Below are 14,482 nucleotides of genomic sequence, written 5' to 3' on the forward strand. Positions count from 1 at the left end.
CCAAATGGCAAAGGAAATTTAATGTGGGCAAATGCAAAGTGATGCACATCAGGAAGAATAAATCTAAATCATGGTTACCTAATCCTGGGGTCCATCTTAGGAGTCGGCACCCAAGAAAAAGATCTAGTTGTAGACAATACACTGAAATTGTCTGCCCAAGTGTGCAGTGATGGCAGCCTAAAAAGCAACATGCTAGGATTTATTAGGAAAGGGATGGTAAATAAGACCAAGGATATCATAATGCCTCTGTATTAGAGAATGACACAGGGATAGGTAACAATGGGAAGCCATGGTAAAATAAAGAGCCAATGGATTTAGTTCACGAATGTGGGACCAATGCTTTTTACTGCCCCGCAGGAATGGTAAAAAGCCTTGCTCCTGTGGGGAAAACCCCCCTGTGATTACCGCTCCCCAAGTCACTCTCTCTGCTGCTGTCACATACCTTGTAGAAGAGCGAGCCGTTCTCTATACAGGCCTGCTTGATAGTACTTGCAGTCTTCCTTATGCTATGCACCCTCCTTATGATGCAACTTCCTGTTTTTGTGAAGTTGCATCCCTCCTGCCACGATCGCTGCAGGTGGGGGGGGGGGGGAATGTTCCACGATTCTCTAACCAGCGCTTATGACAGACGCTGGTTAGAGAATTGTGGTTTTAGGAGAAGGACTAGTTCCTCCAACACCCAAAAGGTCTTGTTTTGGGCATTTGGGACTTGTGCAAATTTTTAGTCGGGAATAGGGCTTAAAGAAAGATGTAGTGATGGTCTGGATGATTAAACGCCTGAATGTACAGGTAGGCCATTCAAAAAAAAAAAAAAAAAACACCCAAATTTTAGACTTTTTTTTCAAGAATGGACAATTCCCTGCTGCCTACTTTAGATGCCTAGCACCTTAGGCCAAAAAAAAACTTAGACTTTTTTTTTATTATGCCCCACCACGTGGAATGGAATAGGTAGATGTGAATCACTTGTTTACTTTTTCCGAAAATACAAGGACTAGGGGGGCACGCAATGAAGATACTAAGTAGAGATTTAAAACAAACCGGAAAAATATTTCTTCATTCAATATGTAGTTAAACTCTGGAATTCATTGCCAGAGAATGTGGTGAAAGCAGTTAGCTTAGAAGGTTTTAAAATAATTTCTTAAAAGAAAAGTCCAAAAACCATTAATAAGATGGACTTGGGAAAATTCTTTGCTTATTTTAGGATGTCTGATAAAATCTGTTTTACTGTTTTGGGATATTGCCAGGTACTTGGGCTTGATGGACCTTTGATCTGTCCTAATGTGGCTACTCATATGTTCTTATGTTCATAGGGAGCAAAAAGAAAGATGGAGAATAGAAAATGGTTAGAAAAGAAAGGGGTTGGAGTATTACTGGAGGGGGCAAAAGTGCTTGCCACTAAGGATTAGGAGATTGGGAAAATGAAGGATAAAATTTAACTATGGTGAGGCAGAGAAGCCTTGATGTCTGTTATTGAAGCATCTTTTATGACTTATGGAATTTTATATTTTGATGTATGTGTGGGTTTGGCTAGTTTTGGCCTTAAATGAAATTTGTCGTTGATGCTTCGGGTATGTTATATGTAATTTGATATGTAAATATATAATTTGTTATAGTGTGTCTTTTATTTTGTATGTTAATATGTAACTCGCCCTGGACAAGGATGGGTGAGAAATAAACAAACTAGAGTCTTCACAAAGTGTCTCATTGTGGTAGCGGCAGCTCTGAGATCCTACAGACTCCAAGTCTTCCCTTATCTCAATGATCTCAGGCTGTTACTCTGGCAACAAACCAAACCATTGCCTTTCTTCAAGCCTTAGGGTTCAAAATCAATTTTCCCAAATCAAACCTACATCTCCAGTTCATCGGAACCATTCTCGACACAACCGTGATGAGAGCATTTCTCCCTCCAGATCGTTAGCTCACTCTTCTTCACCTCTGTCAACAACTGTTTCACATCACCACTATCTCAGCGAGACATATGATGGCTCTATTGGGACACATGGTTTCTACCGTCCATGTCGCTCCTCTGGCCAGGCTTCATCTTCTTATTCCTCAATGGAACCTCGCATCTCAGTGGTCCCAATCGACAGATCGATTATCACAACATATTTCTGTGACCTTATCTCTTCAACAGTCGCTTCAGTGGTGGATGGTTTCCTCCAATCTATCCAGAGGTCTCCTTTTCCACTCTCCTCATCAAAAGGTGCTGATGATGGACGCATCACCTTATATTTTGGGGGTGCGCATCTTGATGGTCTTCAGACCCAAGGCCATTGGACCTCCAGGGAGCGCAAATTTCATATCAATCTCCTGGAACTCGGGCGATTTACTATGCTCTCATCGCTTTCCAGCATCTTCTCTCCAATCAAGTCCTCCTGCTTTGCACAGACAATCAAGTAGCAATGTACTACATAAACAAGCAAGGAGGCACAGGTTCTCTCCTACTTTGTCAGGAGGCCCAAAATATATGGTTTTGGGTGACTGCTTGCAACATCTTCCTGAAAGCAGTCTACATTCAGGGGGAGCAGAATTCCTTGGCAGACAATCTCAGCAGGATTCTTCAGCCTCACGAATGGATGCTAAACTCTGCAGCTCTCCATCCCATCTTTGCTCAATGGGGCACTCCTCAAGTGGACTTGTTTGCATCTCCCCACAATCACAAGTTGCCCCACTTTTGTTCCAGACTTTACTCACCTTACCGTCTGGAGGTGGATGCATTTCTCTTGGACTGAATGCAAATGTTCCTCTATGCATTTTAGAGAATGACACGGGGAAAAAATCTGTCCCTGTCACTGCCCCGTCCCCGGCCCACCATCCCCTTCACCGCCCCGTCACCGCCATTCCCTTCACCGCCCCGTCACCGTCACCCCCTTCACTGCTCCGTCACCGTCACTGCCATCCCATTCACCACCCTGTCACCGTCCCCGCAGCATCCATATAAGCCTTAGTACTGCAATATTTAGCTTATTCCTTTCTTATAAATCAAAGTTCTGGCTGCTGAACTAGAGAAAGAGATGTTCAGCTGGCAGGGCTTTGTTTATAAATTTTTATCAACACAACTAATATACTATTTTATCCTAAAGCAAAAAATAAATAAATAAATATATATATTTTTTTCTACTTTTGTTGTCTGGTTTCTGCTTTCCACATCTTCTCATTCAATTCCTTCCATCTACTGTGTGTCTTCTCTCTGCGTCTTCCATTTGCTGTTACTGTGCCTCTCCCTTCACCCCCCCCCCCCCGGCAATTGGTCTAGCACCTATCTTCTTTCCTTCGCTCCCCCATAGTCTGGCATCTGTCTTCTTCCCTTCCAGCGTCTTCTTCTCACTCTGTCTTCCACATTTCCCTTCAGGGTCTGTTCCTCTCTTCCCTCTTTCAATGTCTGTTCTATTCCTTTCTACCACCACCCTTCCCTCCCTCCTTCACCATCTATTCCTTTCTACCACCCTTCAGCTCCTCTCGTGTGGCTTATCTATCTACCTTCCTCCCTCTTATTTTCATGGCATGTTACAATGTAATTTGTGCAAGCCGCTGGAGCCTGCGAGCTCGGTCCCTGTCCCATCCCCACAAACCATCTCGCTTCTGTGTTCCTATTTTCCCCATTTCTAATATTTCCCCTATGTATCTGGCATTGCCCCCCCCCCCCCCCTGTGTCCATATACCATCCCCATGGCATGTCCCCTTTATGTCTCTGTCCCTATGCCCCATGCAAATAATTTCCCCTCTGTTACCTTCCTCTGTCCAAATTTCCCCTAGCTTCCTCTTCCATACCAGCGTGTCTTCTTTTCAACCCCCCAAACAGCCAACACACATGAAAATGAAATACCAGCGGACATGTTCTGGAACTCCTTTCAGGACCTAGAATGGAGCAACTTCATAAAGCTCTACAACAAGTATACTAAATCAAATTGCATCCTAGACCCCTGCCCCCCCAACATAATGAAAGCAGCCCCATTAGACTTTAAAATAACACTATGGACTCATATGTCCAATAATTTCAAAAACGGAAAATTCCTATCAAAAAATGGTCACATAATAATCACCCCAATTCCAAAAAATCATAAATTAACCCTAACATCAGCAACCAATTATAGACCTGTAGCATCCATCCCATTTTTCGTAAAAATAATGGAAGGCCTGGTACAAACCCAATTGATGGATTACCTGAATCAGTTCTCACTATTACACGAAACCCAGTCTGGTTTCAGACCGTTGTTTAGTACTGAGACAGTGATTGCAGCGATTCTAGAATTCCTACGTAACTTATTCAGCAAAGGTCATAAAGCCTTAATCATGCAATTCGACATGAGCTCGGCCTTCGACTTGGTAGACCACGAAAAGTTACTACAATGCTTAGACGCAATTGGCATTGGAGGCGAGGTGCTGAACTGGTTCCGAGGATTCCTCACGACTCGCACCTATCAAGTTCGCTTCAACTGCAATCTCTCTAAAACATGGAGAAACCCATCAGGCGTACCACAGGGGTCCCCACTATCCCCACTACTCTTCAATGTCTATATAGCTTCACTAGGTACGCAGCTGTCCCAACGAGGTATCAAAGTATTCAGTTATGCAGATGACTTCACAATCATCATCCCATTCATTGCGTCTCCCTCCGAAATCACCCCCAAAGCAACTGAAGCGCTAAACATGATGGAACAATGGACCACAGATTACAAATTGAAGCTCAATTCGGATAAAACTAAATTCTTTATAGCCTCGCCACAAACGCATAACATGACAAAATCTCTACACATTAACAATCTTGACTACCCCATTCAATCAACGATGAAGGTCCTAGGAGTAATACTAGACCAAAGTCTAACCATGAAAGACCATATAAACTCCCTAATCAAAAGAGGGTTTTTCACTCTCTGGAAACTTAGGTCCATCAAGGTGTACTTCCACACTTCAGCTTTCAGAATTCTAGTACAATCCCTAATACTGAGCCATCTGGATTATTGTAACATCACCCATCTGACAATCCCCCAGAAGCAAAAGAAAAGACTACAACTGATACAAAATGCAGCAGTCAGGATGATTTTCGGGCTAAAAAAATCCGACCACATAACCCCTTCCTACAGACTCCTACACTGGCTGCCGATGGAGGCACGCACGAAGTTCAAACTAGGATGTCTCTGCTTCAAAGTACTAAATGGGCTAACCCCTAAATACATCACAGACCTCTTCTCATTCTCAACCAACAGACACGAAAGAAAAACACACCTGAAATTTGTCTCCCCACCGGCCAGAGGATGCAAATATAAAAGATATCATCAACAACTGCTATCGTATCAAGCAGCAACATGGGGTAAAGACCTAGAAAAACTAATTGCACACACGAACAATTATGGAGAATTTAGGAAACACCTAAAAACTTACCTGTTCCTGAAATACCTAGACAACGAACCAGGCCATCAACCCCCCTTGTAACATCATCATATACCAGAACTTGTAAAATGTTAACCCTAACCCTACACACAAACTGTTGGTACTATTATTAATGATGACATTATCAGATGCACACTGTTATTCTCTTCAATTCGTTGTATGTACAGCTCTATTCATTGTATCTACAGCTATTATTTATTGTATTTACAGTTTCTATTTAATGTAAACCGCCTAGAAGTCGCAAGATTGCTGGCGGTATATAAGAATAAAGTTATTATTATTATTATTATTATTATCTAGCTTCTTTCCCTCTTTCTCCCCCCCCCCCTGTTTCCAGCATCTGGCTCACCTGCCTGTCTTCCCCTTTCTTTCCTGCTGTGGGTTTCTTTCTTTCCCTCTTCATCCCCTTGGCCCAGAATTTTTTTCCTTTCACTCCCTCCTTCCTAGTATGAGCCGGGACAAACGCGATCTCACGGTCTAGCAGCCCCCACCTACCCAATCGCAGCGTTTAGCCAGCTCCCTCCCTCCACCTCACCTTACATTCTGAGTTTGCCGGCTTCCTTTTTCCCGAGCCACACGCATTCAAAAAGATACGCACACGCGGCTGCGCGAGTTGATCAATCTTCTCCTCTCCTGCAACTTCCTGTTTCCGGTTGCGTCAGAGGAGAAGATTGATCAACTCGCGAAGCCGCCCGTGTGTGGCTTTTTGAACGCATGCGACTCGGGAAAAAGAAAGCTGGCAAACTCGGCATATAAGGTGAGGTGGAGGGAGGGAGCTGGCTAAACGCTGCAATTGGGCGGGTGGGGGCTGCTGGACCGCGCGATCCTTGATGCCTCACTGCGGAGACAAGACCATTCACTGCTCCACGGGGCGGTGAATGGCCTTGTCCCCGTCCCCGCAGCGACTACTATTTTTCTTTCCCTGTTTCGGCGGGTTACCCGCGGCTAGCCACGGGTAACAACCACCATGTCATTCTCTAATGCATTTCCACCCACTCCTCTCATATTGAAGACCCTATTCAAACAAGCAGGAGTCAGCCACCGTGATTTTCATAGCTCCTCGGTGGCCCAGACAACATTGGTTCTGCCTTCTTTTTCAGCTCAGTGTCAAGGAACCAATTCCTCTTTCAATTTTTCCTACTCTGCTTACATTGAAGCAAGGAGCTCTTCTTCATCCCAACCTGCACTCATTACACCTGACAGCTTGGTATCTCTCGGGCTGAATCCATCTAAAATCCATCTCTCTCAACCTGTCCATAATATTATTGATGCCTCCAGGAAACCTGCCACTCAACAATGCTATCAACAGAAATGGACTCAGTTTTCTTCTTGGTGTCTGCAAAACCATCACAATCCTTCTTCCTTATCATTTGAACTGGTGTTGGATTATCTTCTTCATCTCTTTGACTCTGGACTCAAATCTACATCCATTAGAGTCCATCTTGGTGCCATTACTGCTTTCCACCTCCCAGTTGAGGGTAAACCTCTTATTGCTCATCCTTTGGTCTCCAGATTTATGAAAAGCCTTTTCAATGTCAAGCTACTTGCCTCATCCAGTCATCTGGGACCTTAATGTGGTTCTTTCCAGGTTGATGAAACATTCTTTTGAGCCAATGGCTACAACACATCTCAAATTTCTTACCTGGATAGTTGTTTTTCTCAAATCCACCTTTCACAGTTTTTCACCATGACAAGGTAGTTCTTTGCACCCACTCCACATTTCTGCCAAAAGTTGTTACTCAATTTCACCTTAATCAGTCAATTGTGCTTCCTGGTTTTTTTCCTAAGCCTCATTCTCATGCAGGAGAAACGGCACTTCATACTCTAGAGCAGGGCTGCCCGAGTCCGGTCCTAGAGATCTACTGGCAGGCCAGGTTTTCAGGATATCCACAATGAACATGCATGAGAGAGATTTGCATACCAAGAAGGCAGTACAGGCAAATCTCTCTCATGCATATTCATTGTGGATATCCTGAAAACCTGGCCTGCCAGTAGATCTCGAGGACCGAACTTAGGCAGCCCTGCTCTAGACTGTAAAAGGGCTTTGGCCTACTATATTGACCGGACAAAGCCACACAGACCATCTCCACAACTTTCGTCTCTTTTGATCCAAACAAGTTGGTGCATCCTATTGCCAAGAGAACGATTTCCAACTGGTTGGCTGCCTTATTTTCCTTCTGTTATGCTCTGGCTGGACTGCAAATGGAGAGTTGTGTCACAGCCCATAAGGTCCAAGCTGTGGCAGCTTCTGTAGCTTTCCTTAGATCCATTCCAATTGAGGAAATCTGTAAAGCTGCTACCTGGTCCTCAGTTCATACTTTCACCTCTCACTACTGTCTGGAATCTTTCTTCAGATGGGATGGGCACTTCGGCCAGTCAGTATTACAAAATTTATTTTCCTAAAGGCCAACACTCCCACCATCCCTTCTGGTTAGCTTGGAGGTCACCCATGTGTGAGAATATGCTGTCCTGGGATAAAGCAGTTACTTACCATAACAGGGTCAGCAGGCAGATAGTCTCGCAATCCACCCACATCCCCTGGTTGGCTTCTTAGCTGGCTTATCTGAATTGAGGAGTGGGGCAGAAAGGAGAGTCGGGAGGCAGCTGAAGGAGAGTCAGGAGACACCTGACCAGAAGCAGGGAGAGTTGGGAGCAGGAGGACAGAAGCGGAAGGGAGATCAGAGGGAGAGAAGGCAGGAGACAGTGAGGGGCGGAGGCGAGAGATAGTTCCGCCCATCCCTCAGACGTCAGCAGAAGATCTGATCCAAGCTCCCCTTAAAAGGGGAGGGGCCAAAGGCGCTCAGCTGTACCTCTCTTGAACTTTAATCTTGTACCTCCCCTTCATCCTTCACCCAAACAGCTCAGGAAGCTTCTCCTGTCTGATCCTGCCCGCTTGTCTCTCCGTCAACTACTGCTGACGTTTTTGCCTTCTCTGTAATCACAGAGAAAGAAACTGCACCACTTCTGTCTACAGCCAAGTCTACTATATGCCCCTCAGACCCCTCTACTCGACCCCATCTCACATAGTGTTATCCCTCCCATATGTCATTTTCTCATCTATCTCTTTCCACTGCAACAGTCCCCTCTGCCTTCAAACATGTGGTGGTTAAGCCGCTTCTCAAAAACCCTCACTGAACCCCTCCTGCCTGGCCAACTATCGCCCTGTCTCCCTTCTTCTGTTCCTATCCAAGATACTCGAGCATGCTATTCTCCGTCGCTGCTTGGACTTCCTTTAACTCAACAGATTCTCGATCCTCTACAATCTGGTTTTCACCCTCAACACTCCTCAGAGACTACCCTCACTAAGGTCTGCTCATGGTCTTTATTCTATCCTTATCCTTCTTAACCTGTCTGCTGCCTTTGATACTGTAAATCACAGCTTACTCCTTGATATGCTGTCCTCGTTTGGATTCTGTGAATCTGTCCTTTCCTGGTTTGCCTCCTACCTTTCCCAACGGACCTTTAGTATATGTGTTGGTGGGTCCTCTTCTGCTGCTACCCCGCTAGTGGTTGGTGTACTGTCTTAGGACCTCTTCTCTCTCTACACCTCTTCCCTCGGTGCCCTGATCTCCTCCCAAGGCTTCCAGTATCACCTATATGCTGATGACTCCCAGATCTACCTCTCGACACCAGAAATTTCACCTAAAGTCCAAGAAAAAGTCTCAGCTTGTTTGGCTGAGATTGCTGCCTGGATGTCCTGCTGTCATCTGAAACTATATATGTCTAAGACTGAGCTGCTCCTCTTTCCTCCTAAACTCTCTGCTCCTCCTCCTTTCTCCATCTCGGTAAATAATAGTGTCATTGTTCCAGTCTCCTCTGCTCGCAACCTTGGATTCTGACCTCTCATTTTCTATGCTTATCCAACAAGCTGCTAAGACCTGTTGCTTCTAACTCTCAATATCACCAAAATTCTCCCCTTCCTCTCTGAGCACACTACCAAGACCCTTGTCCAAGCTCTCGTAACCTCAAGCTTAGATTTCTGCAATCTACTCCTATCTGGTATCCTGTAGTGTCGCCTCTCCCCCTTGCAATCTGTGCATAACTCTGCTGCATGACTCATCTTCTACCAAACCTCGCTACGTTCATTTCACCCCTCTCCTTAAGTCACTTCACTGGCTCCCTATCTGCCATCGCATACAGTTCAAGATCTTATTGCTGACATAAAAGTGTGTCATTCTGCTGCCCCTCAATATCTCTCCTCGCTTCTCTCTCCTTATACACCTCCCAGAGAATTTTGTTCTTCAGATAAGTCACTCTTAGCGTTACCCTTCTTCTCCATTGCCAATTCCAGATTGTTCCTTTCATCTAGCTGCCCCCTATGCCTGGAATAAATTACCTGAGTTTGTCCTTCAAGCCCCTTCCCTTCCCTTGTTTAAAAGCAGACTGAAAACCCACCTTTTTGATATAGCTTTCAATCCTTAACCCTACTCCTCTGCCCTCCAACCCCTTAACTGTATCCATGACATCCTGTTTGTCTTTCATGTCTTGTAAGCTCTTTCGAGTAGGGACTGTTTTCTTATTCTTTGTGATTCTGTGCGTCTGGTAGCGCTATAGAAATAATTAATAGTAGTAGTAGTATCCATGACACAGGGCAGCAGCTGAAGTAGTCATCTGTGCAGATCAGGTCAGTGTGAGCAGATGGAAAGATTGAGAGGGGAAAACGTCATGGACATAAGCAAGCTTATTGGAGACAGAGCGAGCATTCCGCAGGGCACAAGAGAAGGGCAGGGAAAAGGGAGGAAAGAGGGGAAGACAGGTGACATTGCGGTGTGATCTGCATGAAGAGGGTATGAGTTGGTTGGAAGGAGTAGGGTTGGGATTGATATCCCCAGCAGACAGCAAAAGAAGGAACAAGAAGATACAGGTGAAAGAGTGGGAAGCAAGGGAGGGCCTGCTACATCGCTGGCAAAATGTTCGAAGAGAGAATGGAGATGGCTGAATGAGATGGAGAAAGTTTTAGGGCAGAGGGCGGTAGACAAAAGGAAGGCTAAAGTAATGGGTTCAAAAAGTGAGTGATGTGGTGTTAAATTCACTGGTTTGGGTTGAAGGGAGAGGTTAGGAAAATTGTGTATCAGGAGGAAGAAGAGTGCAGAAGCCATTGTGGTAGAAGGGGAAAGATGAACAATGGGCAGAAAAAGGTTATGAGCTAATCTCAGGCAGACAATGGAGGTGAGAAGATACATAGGGAGGTAACTTACCAGGAGGGTTCACACGCGCAAGGCATGGTTATGTCCGTGTCAGGGAAAGCTGCAGGGTTTAGATATAGGTAAAAATAAATCTGCACGTGCTGTCCCTGCTACCAGGAAGAGAATGAATTAGGGCAGTGATGTGTTTCTTTTTAAATCATCTTGTCATGTGATCACTTAAGCACAATGCCCAGGAAAGGAGGAAGGAGAATCAAGCAGTTCACATGACAATGATTTAAAGGACTTATTCCCCTCTCCTAAACAGCCCAACTGATCACTTAAGCACAGTGTCTAGGTGCTGTGTGAGGTCTATAATCTTTGCACCATCTAGGCAAATTATTTACAGAGGTATCTACGAATAAAACTGCCAACTACAACAGTCTTAATTTAATCCTTCTAGGCACTTATAAGTATACTGCTTCACCTGGAGGACAGGTTCCAGTTATAGGATCATTTTCTACCACACCAAGGTGATGCTTTCTTTTCTAATCACTATAGGGACTTCCAGACTAAAGGTGGGACCATTCTTCTATGTGCCTGAATGTCTCTTCTACAGTATATGCCTCTTTGTCTGCCAGTCAGAGTATTCTGCACACAGATATACAGATGTTACCCAAATACCTTTATATGGTCACCTTCTCATTACCCAAATACCTTTATGTGATCACTATACACATAAATATTTACTATCTAATATTCAAATTTAAAAAGCCCATTCTGGGTTCTTTGTTTGAAAACATTTACATTTACAATTCATTGGTACTTACACCATATTCAGAAATTAACCTTTATCATTGTAATTATAGATATGAAAACTGTTATGAAAAAAATCCAAAACTATGATTTATAGGGTATTATAAATATACTTCATAGAAATAGAATATACTCCCAGTGCTTTCTCCTATTTTGGTCTATGCCAGTGATTCTCAAACTAGTCCTGGGGGCTCCCCAGCTAGTCAGGTTTTCAGGATATCTATAATGAATATTCATGAGAGAATTGCATACACTGCTTTCACTCTGAAGATCTTCAGAAAGAATCTGTGTGGAGAATTGCCTTGGCTATCTACCATTACTACTGTTAGTTCTAGAGGAAAGTTCATTTCCTTATTTCCCTCTAGTTATCTGTCCCTGACATAGCTAGGTGAAATATGGCCACATTGGGCACTGTTCTTTTATCTCTTTATTTCACTAAATGGTTTTACTACCTTACTATTCAGTTTGCATGGTCTGCTCTACATCTGTACTGCCTGTACACTCACAGATCTGGACCTCCAGTTCTGCTAGACATACACAAAGCTGTACATTAAACATGTAAACATCCCTACTCATTAGAGCTTACAATCTAATTAAAACAGACAAACAGTATAAATAGAGGTTCGGGAATTTCTCAGAATGATAAAACAGACATGGGTCCTTTACAAGTGAGTGAGAGTTAGGAGTTAAAAGCAGCCTCAATTCTGTATGGATCGATCAGGGAAGTTAGATAAATTTTGCCCAAGCATAATCCATACAGGGGCTGAATATTGCAGAATAGTTACTCCTCCTCCTCCTCATCTTTTCTTTAGTGCTACTAGGTGTATGTAGCGCTGTATACATTATATACTCACAATCTTGGAGCTCCTTTTACTAAGGTGCGCTAGGGCTTTAACACACAGAATAGTGCGCGCTACATTGCCCTGTGCACTATACCTTAACTCCAACATTGAGCTGGCGTTAGTTCTAGAAGTGTAGCATGTGGTAATTTCTTGCGTATGCTAACGCACCTTAGTAAAAGGAGCCCTTAGGTGAGGTTTGTTTGTTTTTTCTTAGCTGGGGCAATGGAAGGTTAAGTAACTTGCCCAGGGTCACAAAGAGCTACTGAACCCAGTTCCATAGAATCTTGACTCATTGCACTAACCATTAAGTTATTCCTCCCTTATGCATGTAAGTGAAAATCCCACTCCAACCCACCTCTGAAAACATCTCTTCAAAACATGGATAAATGTATGAACACATAGTCACTACACACTTAAGTTTACCTGAGCATACTACCGTATACGGCAGGCAATTCTTTAAATGCCCTTTTCTGCAGATCATGCACTTTCTCCCATGAAAATGGATTTTAAAATTACCTTCCCAGTGCTTTTGAACAGTAATGTGTACACTTGCTATGTTCTAGACAAGTCCTCGTAATAATATCAGTAATAACAGGAGCTGAAGAAATGGAGTGAAAAACAGGCAACACTGGCTGTGATGTGCTACACATAGACAACAATAATAATAAAGATACTGTAAGTTAACTAAACAGAAGACCCACTTAAACGTTTTCTATTGTAACTAACTTTGTTTTTCATGTTTAGTTACTTAACCCATATACAGTATATTATTTTTATCACCAATCTCCAGAGCTACTGCTTTTTAGAATTAAGATTAGGTAAAAAATGAAATACATGTTTCATATTTTTTATTCCAATATTTTACATACATATCATCTAAAGACACAATACAAAAATTTGTATAACTTAGGCATTGCAATCACAAATGTGACTGATCAAAATAAAACCTAAACACATTTCACCTTGGTAAACAGACAGAACAAATTTTCCTGTGTTTGATAGAACAAAAATGCTTTTCATGGTTTTTAATAAAAAGGACCTAGATATTTTTCCCCAAAAAAGTAATTACAAATTTTCATGTTACAGCATTATCTTTATTTTTTTTTTTTATTTACTTTTATTATTTTTTGCTTGGTACCAGGGAGACTACAGTCAGCTAACATTCAAGTCACTGATTTCCATTTCTTTGGACTGAGAAATTAAACAGATACTAAATTATGACAGTGAATTTAGAAAGGAGGGCTCTGAGGGCTTGAAAGAACATGTCTGAGATAATATGATACTTCTAAGAATATTGCAATCACATCCAAGTAATCACCGAAGCATGGCGTGTAACTACCTCCTCGGCTAATATGCTTCTTTCTCCATGATGACTAATCATGTTCTATTAAACAGCCGTAATGCTGGAAGAACTCAACTATACAAGTGTAATGAAGCTAGTATTCTCCCTGGACAGATTAGCTACAACTGATTTGACACATACCATCATTGGAGCCTCAAATCTGACAAACTCCGTGCTTGCTTCTGATTTATGCTGTCAAGCTCTTCTGAGAGGAGAACGAAATCCAAGTGTTCCGTTAGGTAGAGGTGAAATGTACTGATGTGCTTAACAGGCAGTTAGGATGCCATTTCTTTTTTCCCCCCTCCTTTCTCCCCCCACCTGTAGAGCCTTTCTCCTACTAAAAATCATAGAAATTGCCTCAAGTTTTCTGTACTTAGCCAGTGACTGCTTCTTTTCTTTTTCTTTCCTTCATATTTTATAGAATTCAGGATTGTACTGGGAGATATAACCTCCCTCTCACAATGCTGCACCCTCTCTTTTCTTCTGGTCTTTTTAGAAATGTTTCAACTGGTAATGGTAGAAGGAGCTGAGAAACTTTTATATAAAACACACAAGGCCAGATCATTGAAGAGAAATGGAGTAATCTGAGGCTGACAAGGTGCTTTTTCTCATATGATAGTAGGCATTCTCCCACCACCACCACCACTGCTGTTGTTCCTGTTATTATTTTTTCTGGATAGGTTGGGAGTAGCCATGAGGACAAATTGTTCATCGGGACATCCGTACTGCAGCAGAATGTCAATTGACTCTTGGCTCATAGCTTGTCTGGCATAGGCCAATGCAGTATTTCCATGAGCATCCCGGGCCATCACGTCCACACCATACTGCCAAGAAAGCAGACTGTAGTTTAGGCATCGCCTCACAACTGCAAGAAATATTCTGTCAACACATAGCAAGATTCTAGAGTTTTTAAAAATTAAAACTCCTAATTTACTCTTCAATTATATTTATATTTAAAAAGGTGCATA

The 14,482-nt window shown here is 43.0% G+C and overlaps 1 protein-coding gene across 5 annotated transcripts in view; it reads right to left on the reverse strand.

Annotated features, from left to right (window-relative positions):
• Nucleotides 1–13,003: 13,003 nt before the first annotated feature.
• The window catches only part of AGAP1 (ArfGAP with GTPase domain, ankyrin repeat and PH domain 1), a 1,748,840-nt gene continuing 1,747,361 nt past the window's right edge, over nucleotides 13,004–14,482 (reverse strand). For all 5 annotated transcript variants that reach the window (XM_033947219.1, XM_033947222.1, XM_033947220.1 and 2 more), the window contains one exon: nucleotides 13,004–14,338. In XM_033947219.1, coding sequence (XP_033803110.1) covers nucleotides 14,123–14,338 — 216 coding nt within the window. In that variant the 3' untranslated portion in view covers nucleotides 13,004–14,122. The remainder of the gene's footprint in view (nucleotides 14,339–14,482) is intronic.

This window comes from Geotrypetes seraphini, chromosome 5, assembly GCF_902459505.1.
Source record: "Geotrypetes seraphini chromosome 5, aGeoSer1.1, whole genome shotgun sequence".
Lineage (NCBI taxonomy): Eukaryota > Metazoa > Chordata > Amphibia > Gymnophiona > Dermophiidae > Geotrypetes > Geotrypetes seraphini.